The following is a 14,365-nucleotide window of genomic DNA, read 5'->3' on the forward strand; positions in this document are numbered from 1 at the left end:
CCATGGTGTATATAGTGGTGCTTGAAATTTTCTACATTTCTGCATAAATATGACTTAAAACATCATCAGATTTTCACACTTGTCCTAAAAGTAGCTAAAGAGAACCCAATTAAACAAATGAGACAAAAATAGTATACTTAGCCATTTATTTATTGAGGAAAATTATCCAATATTATATGTCTGTCACTGGCAAAAATATTGTATGTGAATCTGGTGGATTTCCTGGTCCAGATGCAGCAAAACAGGCCCAAACCATGATACTACCACCATCATGTTTCACAGATGGAATAAGGTTCTTATGCTGGAATGCAGTGTTTTCCTTTCTCCAAACATAATGCTTCTCATTTAAACCAGAATGTTCTATTTTGATCTCATTCCTCCACAAAACATTTTTCCAATAGCTTTCTGGCTTGTCCACATGATCTTTTAGCAAACTACAGATGGGCAGCAATGTTCATTTTGTGTTTTTCTCCTTGCAACCCTGCCATACACACCATTGTTGTTCAGTGTTCTCCTGGTGGTGGACTCGTGAACATTAACATTAGCCAACGTGAGAGAGGCCTTTAGTTGCTTATGAGTTACCCTGGGTTCCTTGGTGAACTCGCAGACTATTACATGTCTTGCAGTGGTCTTGAATTTCCTCAATTTGTACACAATCTGTTCTCTTTGACATCTTTTACTTTTGGTGTGAATATCTGATGATATTTTAGGTCATAAATATGCAGATATGTAGAAAATTCTGGGGGGGAAAAAAACAACTTTCAAGCACCACTGCATACCTGACTCATTCCCATTGTTCCCAGGATAGGCTTCAGCTCCACCATGACCAAGATAAAGTGGTTACTGAAAATGAATGTGTCAATGAATTTTCTGACATTTATTAGAATGCCATAACAACAGGCTTTGTAGCTCTGGTTTGTTCAAGTCATATTATGGTGGTGATGTGACCTCAGATATCAAAACGTACACTTGCTTTAATTTAAGGACGTGAAAATATGCATAACTCTGTCATTACAGTGTCATGATATTGACAAATATTTTCAGAAAAATCTCACAAATAGCAAAATGAACCACACTTTACTTAATAAATATACATATTACAATATATATATATGTATATATATATATATGTATATATATATATATATATATATATATATATATATATATATATATATATATATATATATATATATATATATAAATGTGTGATGACTGTCACTTTCAAAAGCTTCACGTGACATTCACTTCACTTTACTTCACTTGCACTTAGAGCAGGTTTTTTATTTTAATTTTTTTTATTTTGACGTCAACACAAAGTGAGTTTAGAAGACATTTTTACACTGAATTTTTTAAACCATTATGACCATTATGTGACCTTGACAGCATAGGTACACTGAACTACAAAGTCATTTGATGGCTTAATATAAATCAGGTCAGAAAGTGTCCTTATATCAGCATGTAATTTATTATCTATGTAATAGACTTAAAAACAAAAGCAGCTGAATAAGTACTTACAAATGTAAATATACATATATATATAATCAGTTGTCTTGAAGGGCTTATGTAGGCGTCATAAATTTCTATGAACAATGCCCCTAATTATTATTACTGCAAGTCCTGGGTTAAGTATATTATCATTTATACAGGAAATATATACAAAGATATGCAGTTTCATGCCACTGATGTCGTCTTCCCCTGCAGATTGTGGACCCACTGGCTCGGGGCCGAGCATTTCGTAACATGGATGATGTGGATGCTTTCAATGGGTCTCAAACTCCTATCACCCCTGGAGCTGTCTCCCTGTGCTCTCTCACCAGCTCCCGTTCTGGCTTCAACCGTTTGCCACACAGGCGCAAAAGAGAGTCTGTGGCCAAAATGGGCTTCAGAGCAGCCGCAGCTCTCCTGAAGGTGAGAGCCAGAGCTTACCCTGTGTCTCAGATATACAGCGAGGGTTAGGTAGCTCTGTTGAAGCTCAGCTGAAGATGCCACTTTGTAGAGACGTAAAGAAACCGTGGGACTGTTTGTAATTTATGTTTTATACAGTATGTGAGCCAAGAAATGGCAAGATATGTCTAAAGAAAGTGAGAACAATGACTGACTTCCACTTATATGAAGAGTGCAAAATAAAATACTCCTCTTAAGTTCAGTCAGAATTCAGTCCAACAATTGCAGGGAGTTCTCTTTTTAAAAGTAACAAGAATTGCACAAATTTGCACTGTGTTGTTTTGACATTCTGACCATGCCTGACTTTTGCATTATTAAATATTTTTAGAATGTTCCATAGAATTTGATTTGTAATTTATCTTATTCCTGAGTATGGCTAATATTTATAGTTGGATTATGTTCAAAAACTGTACGAAGGGATTCCATGAAATACTTAATAGTTTAAGGCTTCCCTTGCTGCAAAACGTTTGAGAACCCCTGCACTAGATTGCTCAGCTAATAGACAGGAAGAATTTTGTAGAGAGGATATAATCACACTGCAACAACAGCTTTATGTTTTAAGACATTTAGCCGTATTTGTCTTTGTTGTCTTTGAAGATGATTATGGTGGTGAAGATGATTAGGAAGTGGTGATAATAATGGTGGTGCTTTCAGGGCCGTTCTGTGAAGGATGGCACAATGCGTCGAGTACACAGACGCAGCTTTGCTGTAAACAGCTTCATGGAAGATGACACAGGGGAATTCCTAGATGAACTGGACACCTCCTTTTTTAGAAGGGTGAGAATGAAAGCAATATTTCCTTCACAGGTCTACACAGCACTATTGATCTCTGTATAAACTCACTACCTACACTGCCCTCCATTGGCCATTCAACGCAAAAGCACTCCAGAACTAAGGCTAACACTTTATCACATTTACAGTTACATTTATTCATTTAGCAGATGCTTTTATCCAAAAGCGACATACAAATGAGGAAATACAAGCAAAGCGATATATCAAACGGAGACCAATAGAAGTAGTGCAACCATACAAGATCTTTTAATTGAGTGCCAGAGTAGGTGTTTTTTGTTTTGTTTTGTTTTTTTAAGGATAATGTGGGGGTTGGCATTTTAGGGGTTATTTATGTATTCACGGAAGAGGTGGGTCTTTAGCTGTTTTTTGAAGATAGTAACAGATTCTGCTGTCCGGATTGAGGTTGGAAGTTCATTCCACCACTGAGGGACAGATAGTGTGAAGGTTCTGAAAAGGGACCTTGAGCCACGCTGAGCAGGCACTACTACGTTAATCAATTGCAGATTGCGTGAGGGAACATAAGCCTTCAGGAGAGTGTTGAGGTAGAGGGTGTTGTTCCAGACAAGGTCTTGTACGTGACCATCAAGGCCTTGAATTTGATACGGGCAGCTACAAGAAGCCAGTGGAGGGAGATGAAAAGGGGTGATATGTTCTGCCAACTGTTCAAATTATCATAAATTAGCTGTGACACTATATTCTGTCACTTAATCAGCATTTACTAATAATACATAATATTACATAATAGCTAATCGAGAAATATGTCTTTAGCCACAATGTAATAATAATTCAACTCTATTAAAACATATTTTTCTCCTGATTAGTACTATGTGATTGCGTCAGATCCCGTAATGACTGGCAGTGGCATCTCCCCATAACTGTTACCACATCGTTGCCACTATTTGTCATGAGAATGTCTCCGAATATGGTGCTAGCTAAAAGTGACAAAAATAAGATCACACTTATTGTGTCCGTTTGACTGCTGGTTAACCACTTCTAATTAATAAAAAACAAAAACATCTCTGATCAGCATAGCTTTTCAAATGAGGTAGAACTGCATCACATTGAGACTACACAAAAACAATTGTGATAAAACAATTGTAAAAATGCTAGGTGCTAATTTGATGGCATGGTCACTGACGTGGAAAATAGGTTGCGAGAGATAGCAAATTTACTTCAAAGACATCCTGAAATCAGTGTCTGGTTAGTTTCTTGTTCTTGGTGTTCAGTTTATCTGTACTTGTCACTTAAAAGGCAAGATTCTTCTTTGTCTGTAGTCCTAAAATGCAGTGAATGTAGTTATCCTGCCTCTCATCAGTCTACTATTTATGAATAGGTCACTGTTGAGTCACAGGCAGGGGAAAAAAATCAGCAAAAACACTTCAAGATGTTTGCATGAGAGAGTGAAAACTTTGGCCTAAGCATTCGAGTCACTACCTACATTCCCGGAAATACACCACACTGTGAAATAAAAATGCATTTCACATTGTTATATAGTTTATAGATTACAGTGGGTAACTCAGTGGGTACCATATTTCTAATTCTGAAGGAGTCACCTACTTGCCCGAAAAAGAAATCCTTGCCAAAAAAGGAATTCAGAAATCTCTCAACTAAACACACTAACATTGTTCTTCATTTTAATTCATTGGGCTTTTAAGAATAACATGTGTTTTCTTATATTATACTAACACTGTGAAGTAACCTGGTGGCAGAGCTGTGTGGTAAAGCTGTATGTGTGTGTAGGATGGACTGGTACAGGAGGAACTATCCACATATGCAGACGATGTGTTTGAGTCGCCCTCTGAGGCCGCCATTCGTGAGAATGATGCAAACAAAGTGCCCTGTGAGACAGATTTAACAGGCAGCGCCCTGGGAAAGCCTGAGCTAGAAAGGAGTCACCTAATGCTGTGAGTCCCCAGCTCCTTCACACACACACACACACACACACACACACACACACACACACACACACATGCGTATACTCATAGCCAGCTGTTTGCATATGTGAAAAGTTTACTCATAGTAATTATTTCAAACACTGTCAGCCATCAAACAAGACAGGGAATCTAAACACTTACAACACGAGACATTACAATGACAGCTAATTATTACTGAAGACTGAGTGTTTTCCAAGTATGGCTCACAACTGCATATCCTCCTTATCTCTGTCTCTGTAGGCCACTTGAGAGGGGCTGGAGAAAAGGCAGGGAAGGCTCTCTGGTCCAACCTAAAGTGCGCTTACGCCAGGAAGTTGTGAGTGTGAATGGCCAGAAACGGGGTCAGCGCATCACTGTGCCCGTTACAAGGCTGTTTGCCCGTGAGAAACGTCCTTATGGCCTGGGCATAGTGGGAAGGCTGACCAACCGCACGTACCGCAAACGCATTGACAGCTATGTGAAGAGACAGATAGAAGACATGAACAACCACAGGCTGGTTCTTCCTTTGATATTCAAATAAATAAATAAAAAATACTATGTTAGATATTACAGCTCATTTATGTATTTACATATTTCCATGTGTATTCGAATACTAACAAATATAATGACAGATTTTGGTTTTATTTTGGTTCTGTAGGCCTTTCTTCACATATTGGATAACATTTGTCCACTTGCTCATCACCATCCTGTCAGTTTCCATCTATGGCATTGCACCTATTGGCTTCTCCCAACATGAAACTGTAGATTCTGTAAGTCATACCTGCTTATTACACACACACACACACACACACACACACACACACATATATATATATATATATATATATATATATATAATGTGTGTGTGTGTGTGTGTGTGTGTGTATATATATATATATATATATATATATATATATATATATATATATATATATATATATATATATATATATATATATATATATATAAAAATATATATCGGTTTCCTTCACTCCAATTACATTCACAATTTATGGCATGTTTTCCACCTTCCAGGTACTAAGAAATAAAGGCATTTATGAGAATGTCAAGTATGTGCAGCAAGAGAACTTCTGGGTTGGACCAAACTCGGTAGGTTTCCTTTACTTTCGTCTGTCACTAATGGTCCAGTTGTTGCTCAGTTATGGGGAACAAAATAGTTAACTACAGTGTCGCATCTTGGCTGATAGGTGGCGCTGATACATTTGGGAGCCAAATTCTCACCGTGCATGCGCCAAGACCAGCAGGTGCATGACCTGATCCAGGAGAAGAGGGAGAAGGAGCGCCACTCAGCCTGCTGTGTCCGAAATGACCAATCAGGCTGCGTGCAGACCTCTCAGGAACAGTGTTCGGTCAGTGCCATTATTTAATCCCTCACTGTGGGACACGGCTATTCAAATGCATACGGCTTAGAATTGCAAAATGCTTTTGGGGCAGTCAATATGACACAGATATTACAGCACACTACCTAAAGACATTTTCACGACATGCATATTATTTCACAACAATATTGTATCATAATATCATATAACAAATGCCAGTTATAACCTAAGGTCAATTATATTTTTATTTAATGGTAACAAATATGTATTGTTTAACACAGAAAAGACAAAGAAAGGAAAAAAATTTTACTTACAATCCCCATAATAAGTCATGACCATGTATTGTGACACTTTATCATTAATGTATCATATTGATATTATATCATACCACATATCTCTCACTCTTTCTGTCTAAGAGTACAATGGCTGTCTGGGTAAAGTGGCCTCAGCACCCAAGCGTTCCATATCTAGATGGCAAATTACTCAAGTACGGCTCAGTTTGTCACCAAGACCCAAGGTAATGCATTACAAGCATTATTAATTGAGTGGTAGCATGATTCAGGCATGTGATTGATGGCTTTGTGTAATGACATCAGGACTTGTCTGGAGCCAGCCTCGGTCGCACCTCATGAGTGGCCTGATGACATCACCAAATGGCCAGTGAGTATGACTCAGTCACAAGACCTGTGAATTTAGTATGCTATTATTTTCTACTGGAAATGATTTGTACATTTTACATTATTTATACCCACGCTAGCTATGCTATTTAATTCACATCATTCAGAATTGTTGTGATTTACAGATACTGCCTGTCTTCTTTCAGATCTGCACCAGGTACAGCAGTGGAAACCACACAAACCTGCCACACATAGACTGTGTGATCACAGGCCGGCCATGCTGCATTGGAACCAAAGGAAGGTGAGGGGGAGCTACATGACTACACAGCTTTTAGCATGACTCGCTGACATTATTTTCAGATCATAAAATGTCAACAGTTATAGAAAGTGATTTTTTTTCTGCAGGTGTGAAATCACTTCCAGAGAGTACTGTGACTTTATGCAGGGCTATTTTCATGAAGAGGCCACGCTTTGCTCCCAGGTACATTTTCACGTCTTCCACTGCTATCTGTGTGTTAGCAACTCAGACAGCTTAATGCTGTACTTGTTTTGTAAACTTATAGCTCTCACTGAACATAACCAGCAGAGGGTGTACAGATCTGCAGTCCTCGATCTCAGTCTGTGAGACTGAATCATAGTTGGTCCACCACTAGGTGGAGGTTAAAATCATACATACTGTAGTGGCAGTTCTCTTAAATATGCCTCTCATCAGGTGCATTGCATGGATGATGTGTGTGGCCTGCTGCCTTTTCTCAACCCAGAGGTCCCAGATCAGTTCTATCGCCTGTGGCTGTCTCTCTTCCTGCATGCTGGGTAAGCGGGACATCTGCTCCAAAAACAACACCTTAAATGTTTTGCAGTTCAACAATTTAATATTTGTATTTTAACTCATGCTCAAGCAAACTTTTTTTATGTTTTCACTCAGGATTCTGCACTGTCTCGTGTCTGTGTGCTTCCAAATGACCATCTTGAGGGATTTGGAAAAATTAGCAGGGTGGCTTCGAATATCAATCATCTACATCCTCAGCGGCATTACAGGCAACTTGGCCAGTGCCATATTTCTTCCTTACAGAGCTGAGGTGCAGTCATTCCCATAAACTCTCAATATCCGGGTGAATCTGAGTTGTGTAATGTGATTAAGGACGCAATGACCTAACTTCTTTCTCTTATTTTTTATCAGGTCGGCCCAGCCGGCTCTCAGTTTGGCATCCTTGCCTGTCTGTTCGTAGAGCTGTTCCAGAGCTGGCAGATCCTGGCGCGGCCATGGCGGGCCTTCATCAAGCTGCTGTGTGTGGTTCTCTTCCTTTTCGCCGTTGGCCTGCTGCCTTGGATTGACAACTTCGCCCACATTTGCGGCTTCATCTCAGGCTTCTTCCTCTCCTTCGCATTCCTGCCTTACATCAGCTTTGGCCGAATGGACATGTACCGCAAGCGCTGCCAGATATTGGTCTCGCTCACACTCTTTCTGGGAATCTTCTCCAGTTTTGTGGTGCTCTTCTATGTGTATCCAGTCAAGTGTGAATGGTGTGAGCTGCTTACCTGCCTCCCTCTGACGGACAAGTTCTGTGAGAAATATGACCTCAACGCTCACCTCCACTGAGGCCTTAGAGAGACGAGAGGAAAACCAGAGATAAAAGTTGTGAAACGGTTTCCAATCTTCTAGCTCTAACTGACATTATTTGCTCTGTTAGAGTCTGTATCAATGAAGGTATTCTTTTCATAGGCTCAGAGAAAAGTCCTCCCTGGGGAGGAGAGATGATCTAAATGCCCACAGTGCCTTGTTGATCGATACAAACTGCTGCGTTTCTGTGTTCCATTAAGTCTGAGCACTTTTGTTTTTAACCTGTAATATGTACACTGCTATTTAAGTAGTGCATGTTTGGTAGTGTTTTAGCTACCTGTTCACTTGTAATACACAGTACAATAAGAGTAAACTGAATTCTCTGTGTGTCATATTTATTTTCTGTTTAGGAAGAAGAAAAACAGGACAGATGGACATCTTGATCAGAATATGCTCAGAATTCCATTTTCTGAAAACTCTTCATTCATTTCAGTGCACAATTACCTAATGTAATTATCTATTACACAGTCCATCTACAAGGGTTATTTTGTGTGGTTGGTTGATTGTCAGAGTGTTTGTTATAGTGCTGATCTGAAAGCAGGTCTTTATGCCGGGTGCACACGGGGGAGGTTTGTGATTTGGATTCGCCATGTTGTCTGCCACAGGCTGAAGGATGAGCTCCAGTCTACAGCGAACGCATCAGTGCATTAATAGAGTTCCGTCTTCACGGCTCACCGTCTCTCCCGTACCTCCTTCGATAAAAAGCTCCTCTCTATTGTGTGCTATGTTAATTTGAACACCCACCCTCCCATTCCCTACTGTAGCGCAACACAGCACAACAGAGCCTGTGTTAGTTTAGCCGAAATGGTAATTAAGAGGTAGCAAATGAATATGTGTGCGTTGGGCTGCAGGCTGCTGAAGTCGCTTGAGTGCTCTTCTGCTGATGATTACAGGTCTGCAAACAATGCTTCTGTGATGCTGAAAGCTCAAACCCCTCCACAGGAACAAGTTACCACATTTTCTATCATTTCTTGTCCCGCACCCTTTTACTCTGTCCCCCTCTCCCTTCTTTCCCGCTACTGCTCCATGGTCTCCTTCCCTCTCTCCCAGTTAAGGACAATGGAACAGCTGAGAGAGGCTGCCCATGCAATCACAGCTTTTTAGCAGCTCTATACATCAAACCCACCCCGCACTACAGAGGAAATTAGCCTGTCTATTCCCCAGCCCCCATGCTCTCAATGCTCTGCCCTATAGAGATGGTAATTTTAGGGTAAGAGGTCCATATCGCAAATCATTGATCAGCATCAAATCAGTGTTTGGAGAGAGCTCAAATCCCCACCACTTCAGGACTACACAACAGCCATTCGCTGATTAGCGGCAGCACTCTGCAGAGGTAGAGATCATTCGAGGCACAGGGCTGTCCTGGCTGTCTGTGTCTTTTGACACTGTCCTCCTCACTGCTTCCCATTCCTCTTCTTTATCCACATTTTTTGGACATTTTTCCTTAACACATTGTGTCACTAATGAGATGTATGTCAGTGTGTTACAGTATTAGCTCTTTTAGAGCCTCTTGATAAAATGCAGTTAATGAATATCAGAGAATGACTAAGAGAACCTAAACAATTTTGTGTTAGTTAACAAATAATTGCTGTAAAGGGTTGGATTATCATGAGCTGGTTATGAGTTTAACAGTTGACCTGCTTGATCGCGCACATGGCATTTTTGTCTTCCAAACAATCATAGATTAACCAGAATTCTCCTGTCTAGGTCACTGAATTGAAACATGCATACTTTGCTGACCACAGATTCTCTGTGTTACTGCCCTCTTTTGGGGAAGACCAGACATTAAATAGTAGCCTTGTTGAAATATAAAATGCTAGCATTATCATGTGTCTAGTAAATTTTCCAAGATGTGCCCAACAGCTAAAATAGCCTTATTTGCAGCTGTGAGATATGGGATGATACAGGTCGATCTACAATGTCAATGAAGGTCCACCTGGATCTCAGTCTAGGCACCAGGTCTTAGTTGAAGATTACAAACAGAGGAAGTGCATTTTCTGGATGCTGAGGGCTAAGGGACTGATGGGGGAGGTAACTGAAAGCTGACCCTGAAACTGGACCCAGGCAGCTGCGCAGCAGGTGGTTAGTGGCAGGTTGTCTCCCCTCATTGTCCCTCAGAGTAGTGCGTAGGACACAGCAAGCTCCCCCAGAGTTATACCAGGCCTGGGGCTTGCAGGTAAACGAATGAGGGTGCACATGGTAGTGGTGGTGGTTGTGTGTGTGTGTGTGTGTGTGTGTGTGTGTGTGTGTGTGTGTTTGGGAGGGGGGCTGTCAACTGCACATCTGATCTAGCCAGCACAGTCATGCCTCGATGAAGAGAGAGAGAGGAGCTTCATTCCCAACAAGTGATCTACTGTATCTGCCACCTGTGCACTGGCTGCCTGTCATACTGAGGGGCAGAGCACATCAGACAGATCATTAGGCATTAGTCAAAAGCACACTGCATGTGGTGCCGTGATGGTAACATCACTGCTTTATGTAGGCTATTAGTGGTACTAATCTGTCTTACTTCATGCAAGTTAATTAGGGCTCTGTCTTTTTTTTCTTCTCTTTGACAGTATTATGATAAATTACTGAAACTCATCAGGAATGGTTGTGGGTTGGTGTACATAAAATGTCTTGATAATCAAGAATTCCACTAACCAGTTCTAACACTACAATTTTAAGCCGTAGATTTTTTTTTTTATAAAGTAGGGCACGCTGTCATTTCTTTCCTGTGGGTGTTTGGAGAGCTAACGGCCACATTCTGGCCCACGGCTCTTTCATCGCACTACTCAACTGTCAGCTCCAGGCCTCAGGCTGCTGGAAACTGTCTTCCCCAGCAGTATTGATCCTCAGCCCTCTTGTTGTCCCCCTGAGCTCCCTGCGCTTGCTCCTTCATGGCTGGTAGTCTGCTAATTACATCCTCGAACATGTTTGCTCATTACACATGAGCTTAACAAGATCCTTCACAGTGCCCACACAATGCTTCATCTCATAGATAAGAGTGACCCTAATGCAGTGGAAGAGCCTGCCATACTTTGTTTATGTGTAACATAGATTTGGGGGCTGTTAATTGTGCAGCCCATTAATGTCTTAACATAGTGTATTCATTTACTTTGGTTGTTAAATTTGGCTAAACGTCCAGCAGACCATGCTAGCTACATTTTCCTAGCAGGTGTTCCTGAATGATGTGCTTGCTTAAAATCAAAGTATGGTGAGTACCTGAGATAATATAAGATCTTGCCAGCCATGTAACAAATGCAAGCAGTAGCCTCCATTGTCTTTACTGTACCCTAGATTACTGTATTAACTAAGAAGACTGAAATTGTTGTAATGCCACAGTATAGATAACAGTAGTTAGAATGGAATGGGCAATTTCTTTATGGACAAGTGAAAGGAACCAATTCCTTCTTGCCATATGTTTGAATAAGACCCATAACTAAACCGACAACCTTAAAGAAAGCTTCACTGTACTTGATTGTCTGTCATCACAACTTCTGCATTAACAATTGCAGCAATTCCAGCTCTGCTTTTATCTTCATGGAAATGCCAAAAACCCTATGGTTCCTTTTTGTCCCGTTTGGGTTATTTGTATTTCTCATCTGCCTGTAAATACAATACTAGGTAATGGTTTCCTTTGATTAGCAACATTTTAAACATGATACACATATTCTCATTGCTATGATTGGTGAACTGTTTTATATAAATGGAAAATATTTAAAAGTGGTAATTCATTTAGTAATTAAATAATACGTTAAAGATTCCAGTTTACAACACTACCTTGATGCTGCATTATAGTTGTGAATAGTTCTAAGGGCAAATTATAGTTAGAATTTCAAAGTAAAGTAATTTCACAAAGTAGTAATATTTTGCATACTGAATTAAAAGCACATTTACATAACATAACTCTTTTTATAATATTAAATAAAAATAAAAATAAATAAATAAAAACTTTAATCATATGAAAGGTTGGGTGCCATGAAAAATATGACAACGCCACCCAACCTGACCCCCACGTTAAAATGGAACCTATGTCCTGGTAACAGTCTTGTCCAAGCATTTTAAAATCGTTTATACGCCCAATTCATACTTGATTCTTTAAGGAAATGGTACAATACCAGTTTTACTGCTTTTCAGCTTTAGACACACAATAGCACTATAATGATAGACATGAAAAATAATCCACTTCTGGTGCAATGCTTTTCAACAACCGGAAAAGCCAGGTACCCATTAAAGATTGGACCCCCCTGACACTGTCCTACGGCATACATAGCATTGTTTTAGAGATGGACCATTGTTCCTGAACACAACGTACGTGTCTAATCAGTAAACAGGGCAAGTATAGACTTGCCCTGGGTTGAGGTATGGCCTCGTCTCAGGTTAGCCTCTGCTTCCTCAAGATTATGAAAGAGCACATTGGTACACAATTTTTTAGAGAAATTAGAATCACTATGCTCCAGGGGGTCGATCTGGATGACAGCCGCAAACCTTTACTTTCATTAACATTTGTCCAGAGCACACGAGTAGAAATACAGCACTAATTTTAAAGAACAGCTTGTACTATGTGTAAAGATGTTCTTTTTTAAAGATGGCAAGATATACGATGATGTCCATCTGATTTACATTTAGATTAAGAATACTCATTAAGTAACATTCTGAAGAGCTTCATTAAAGCTAATCAGCAATGATAAAAAGGAGATTAGAAGGAAGTACCTGAGGATTACCATTAAGATTACCAATTTTATGAACATGCCAGCTACTTGGCTACTCTAAATTCCTCCTAGGTGTAGATGAGTGTGTGAATGTCTGTATGCAAAGTGCTTTTCGGTAGATTGGCCTGTCCATTATAACATGGCTACAGTAGATCTCTTTATTGTGTGAGATCTAATATGTTTAGAGTTGGTGCATTTTTTAATGATTTAAGTATCTGTGTGAACCAGTTCTAAAATATTCTGCCATAAAATGCCATTAGCTGCCATAATTATCGTCTGTTTTATCCACACTCATGGCTCAAAGCCTTTTTTGGCTTGTTATATTACTAGTTATTGAATTTTTTTTAACAAATTTTTGATCTAATTGTTAATTATGTGATTTGGAATAAAAAGGTCTATTGAGGTTGCAGGTCTGTTGCAGTCTCAAACTGTGATACAGTCCTTACTCAACACAGGTAAATATTTAGATTTTTGAAAAATTTACCAGATGTTTAGATGCTAGATCTTTTTTTCTGCTTATTTTATGTGTCAGAGATGTGGACAGAAACAATCTGTTACTTCCTAAAGTCGCAGGCACACAAAAAGTAAATAATTTTAAAATAAGATATATCCTCTTGGTATGGTTGTCTGTATTTGTTTCAACTGGCTACCATCTCAGAGTTATTTGCTAGCATATGATGCGACTGACTTGAATGTGGGGACGTGTCTGATGATTCCATAGGTTTAAACGTATGAAATTACCGGAAATTACCATGATTTTTTTCTGGATCCACTGTTAGGTAAATACCAGAATCAATAAGCTGTTTTTCCATATATACACTTAACTGTTATGGTCCTCTATTGCATTCTATGACAGCAGATGTCATAGACCTCAGTATGATATTGACACTAGTGTTGTCAGTAACCTTTAATTTATGAGGCTCTTCTGATATAGAGATTAGAAGGAGAACGCTTCTTCTTGCTTCAGCTCTCTGTAAGAATGATATTCATGAGAACTGTAGTCTGTAAATCAGATTATTTTCCACAGTCATTGTTCTGTACACTGAGTGTTTTGTGCCTTGGTCGTACGTTGACCATCCAGTGAGATCTGGTCTCCGGTTAGACGCCTAACGCTGGCATGATCTCACAAAGGCAGGTTCAGACATGCCCGTGGCGCACCCCTAGGACCTGGGCCGAGAGCGCGTCTCTCTTTTAGCAGCTCTTACCCAATCATGACCAAGCACTTTCAGTGCCCTGCCAGTGAAATTACAGCTTTGCTGATTTTCGTTAGAGTGCCACTCTAAACAGGGCAATCATGTGTTTGTCTGCAAGGGTGCTTTATCAGCATGTAACCAAGTTCAAATATCTGTTCAACTGACCTCCAGAGATTTCCACATTCCTGTCAGAAGACTCTGACAAACCCATCAATAACTTTATCAACAAATTATCACATATATAATAT

General features: G+C 39.7%; 1 protein-coding gene across 2 annotated transcripts in view; it reads left to right on the forward strand.

Annotated features, from left to right (window-relative positions):
- rhbdf1b (rhomboid 5 homolog 1b (Drosophila)) overlaps positions 1 to 8,721 on the forward strand; it is a 29,073-nt gene extending 20,352 nt beyond the window's left edge. For both annotated transcript variants that reach the window (XM_053639904.1, XM_053639903.1), the window contains exons 5-18: positions 1,705 to 1,911; positions 2,602 to 2,724; positions 4,480 to 4,643; positions 4,914 to 5,165; positions 5,311 to 5,422; positions 5,688 to 5,762; positions 5,861 to 6,022; positions 6,409 to 6,509; positions 6,589 to 6,652; positions 6,816 to 6,910; positions 7,015 to 7,090; positions 7,322 to 7,422; positions 7,535 to 7,688; positions 7,790 to 8,721. In XM_053639904.1, coding sequence (XP_053495879.1) covers positions 1,705 to 1,911; positions 2,602 to 2,724; positions 4,480 to 4,643; positions 4,914 to 5,165; positions 5,311 to 5,422; positions 5,688 to 5,762; positions 5,861 to 6,022; positions 6,409 to 6,509; positions 6,589 to 6,652; positions 6,816 to 6,910; positions 7,015 to 7,090; positions 7,322 to 7,422; positions 7,535 to 7,688; positions 7,790 to 8,209 — 2,106 coding nt within the window. In that variant the 3' untranslated portion in view covers positions 8,210 to 8,721. The remainder of the gene's footprint in view (positions 1 to 1,704; positions 1,912 to 2,601; positions 2,725 to 4,479; positions 4,644 to 4,913; positions 5,166 to 5,310; positions 5,423 to 5,687; positions 5,763 to 5,860; positions 6,023 to 6,408; positions 6,510 to 6,588; positions 6,653 to 6,815; positions 6,911 to 7,014; positions 7,091 to 7,321; positions 7,423 to 7,534; positions 7,689 to 7,789) is intronic.
- The last annotated feature ends 5,644 nt before the right edge of the window (positions 8,722 to 14,365 follow it).

Source organism: Ictalurus furcatus, chromosome 13 (genome assembly GCF_023375685.1).
Source record: "Ictalurus furcatus strain D&B chromosome 13, Billie_1.0, whole genome shotgun sequence".
NCBI classification, from domain to species: Eukaryota; Metazoa; Chordata; class Actinopteri; order Siluriformes; family Ictaluridae; genus Ictalurus; species Ictalurus furcatus.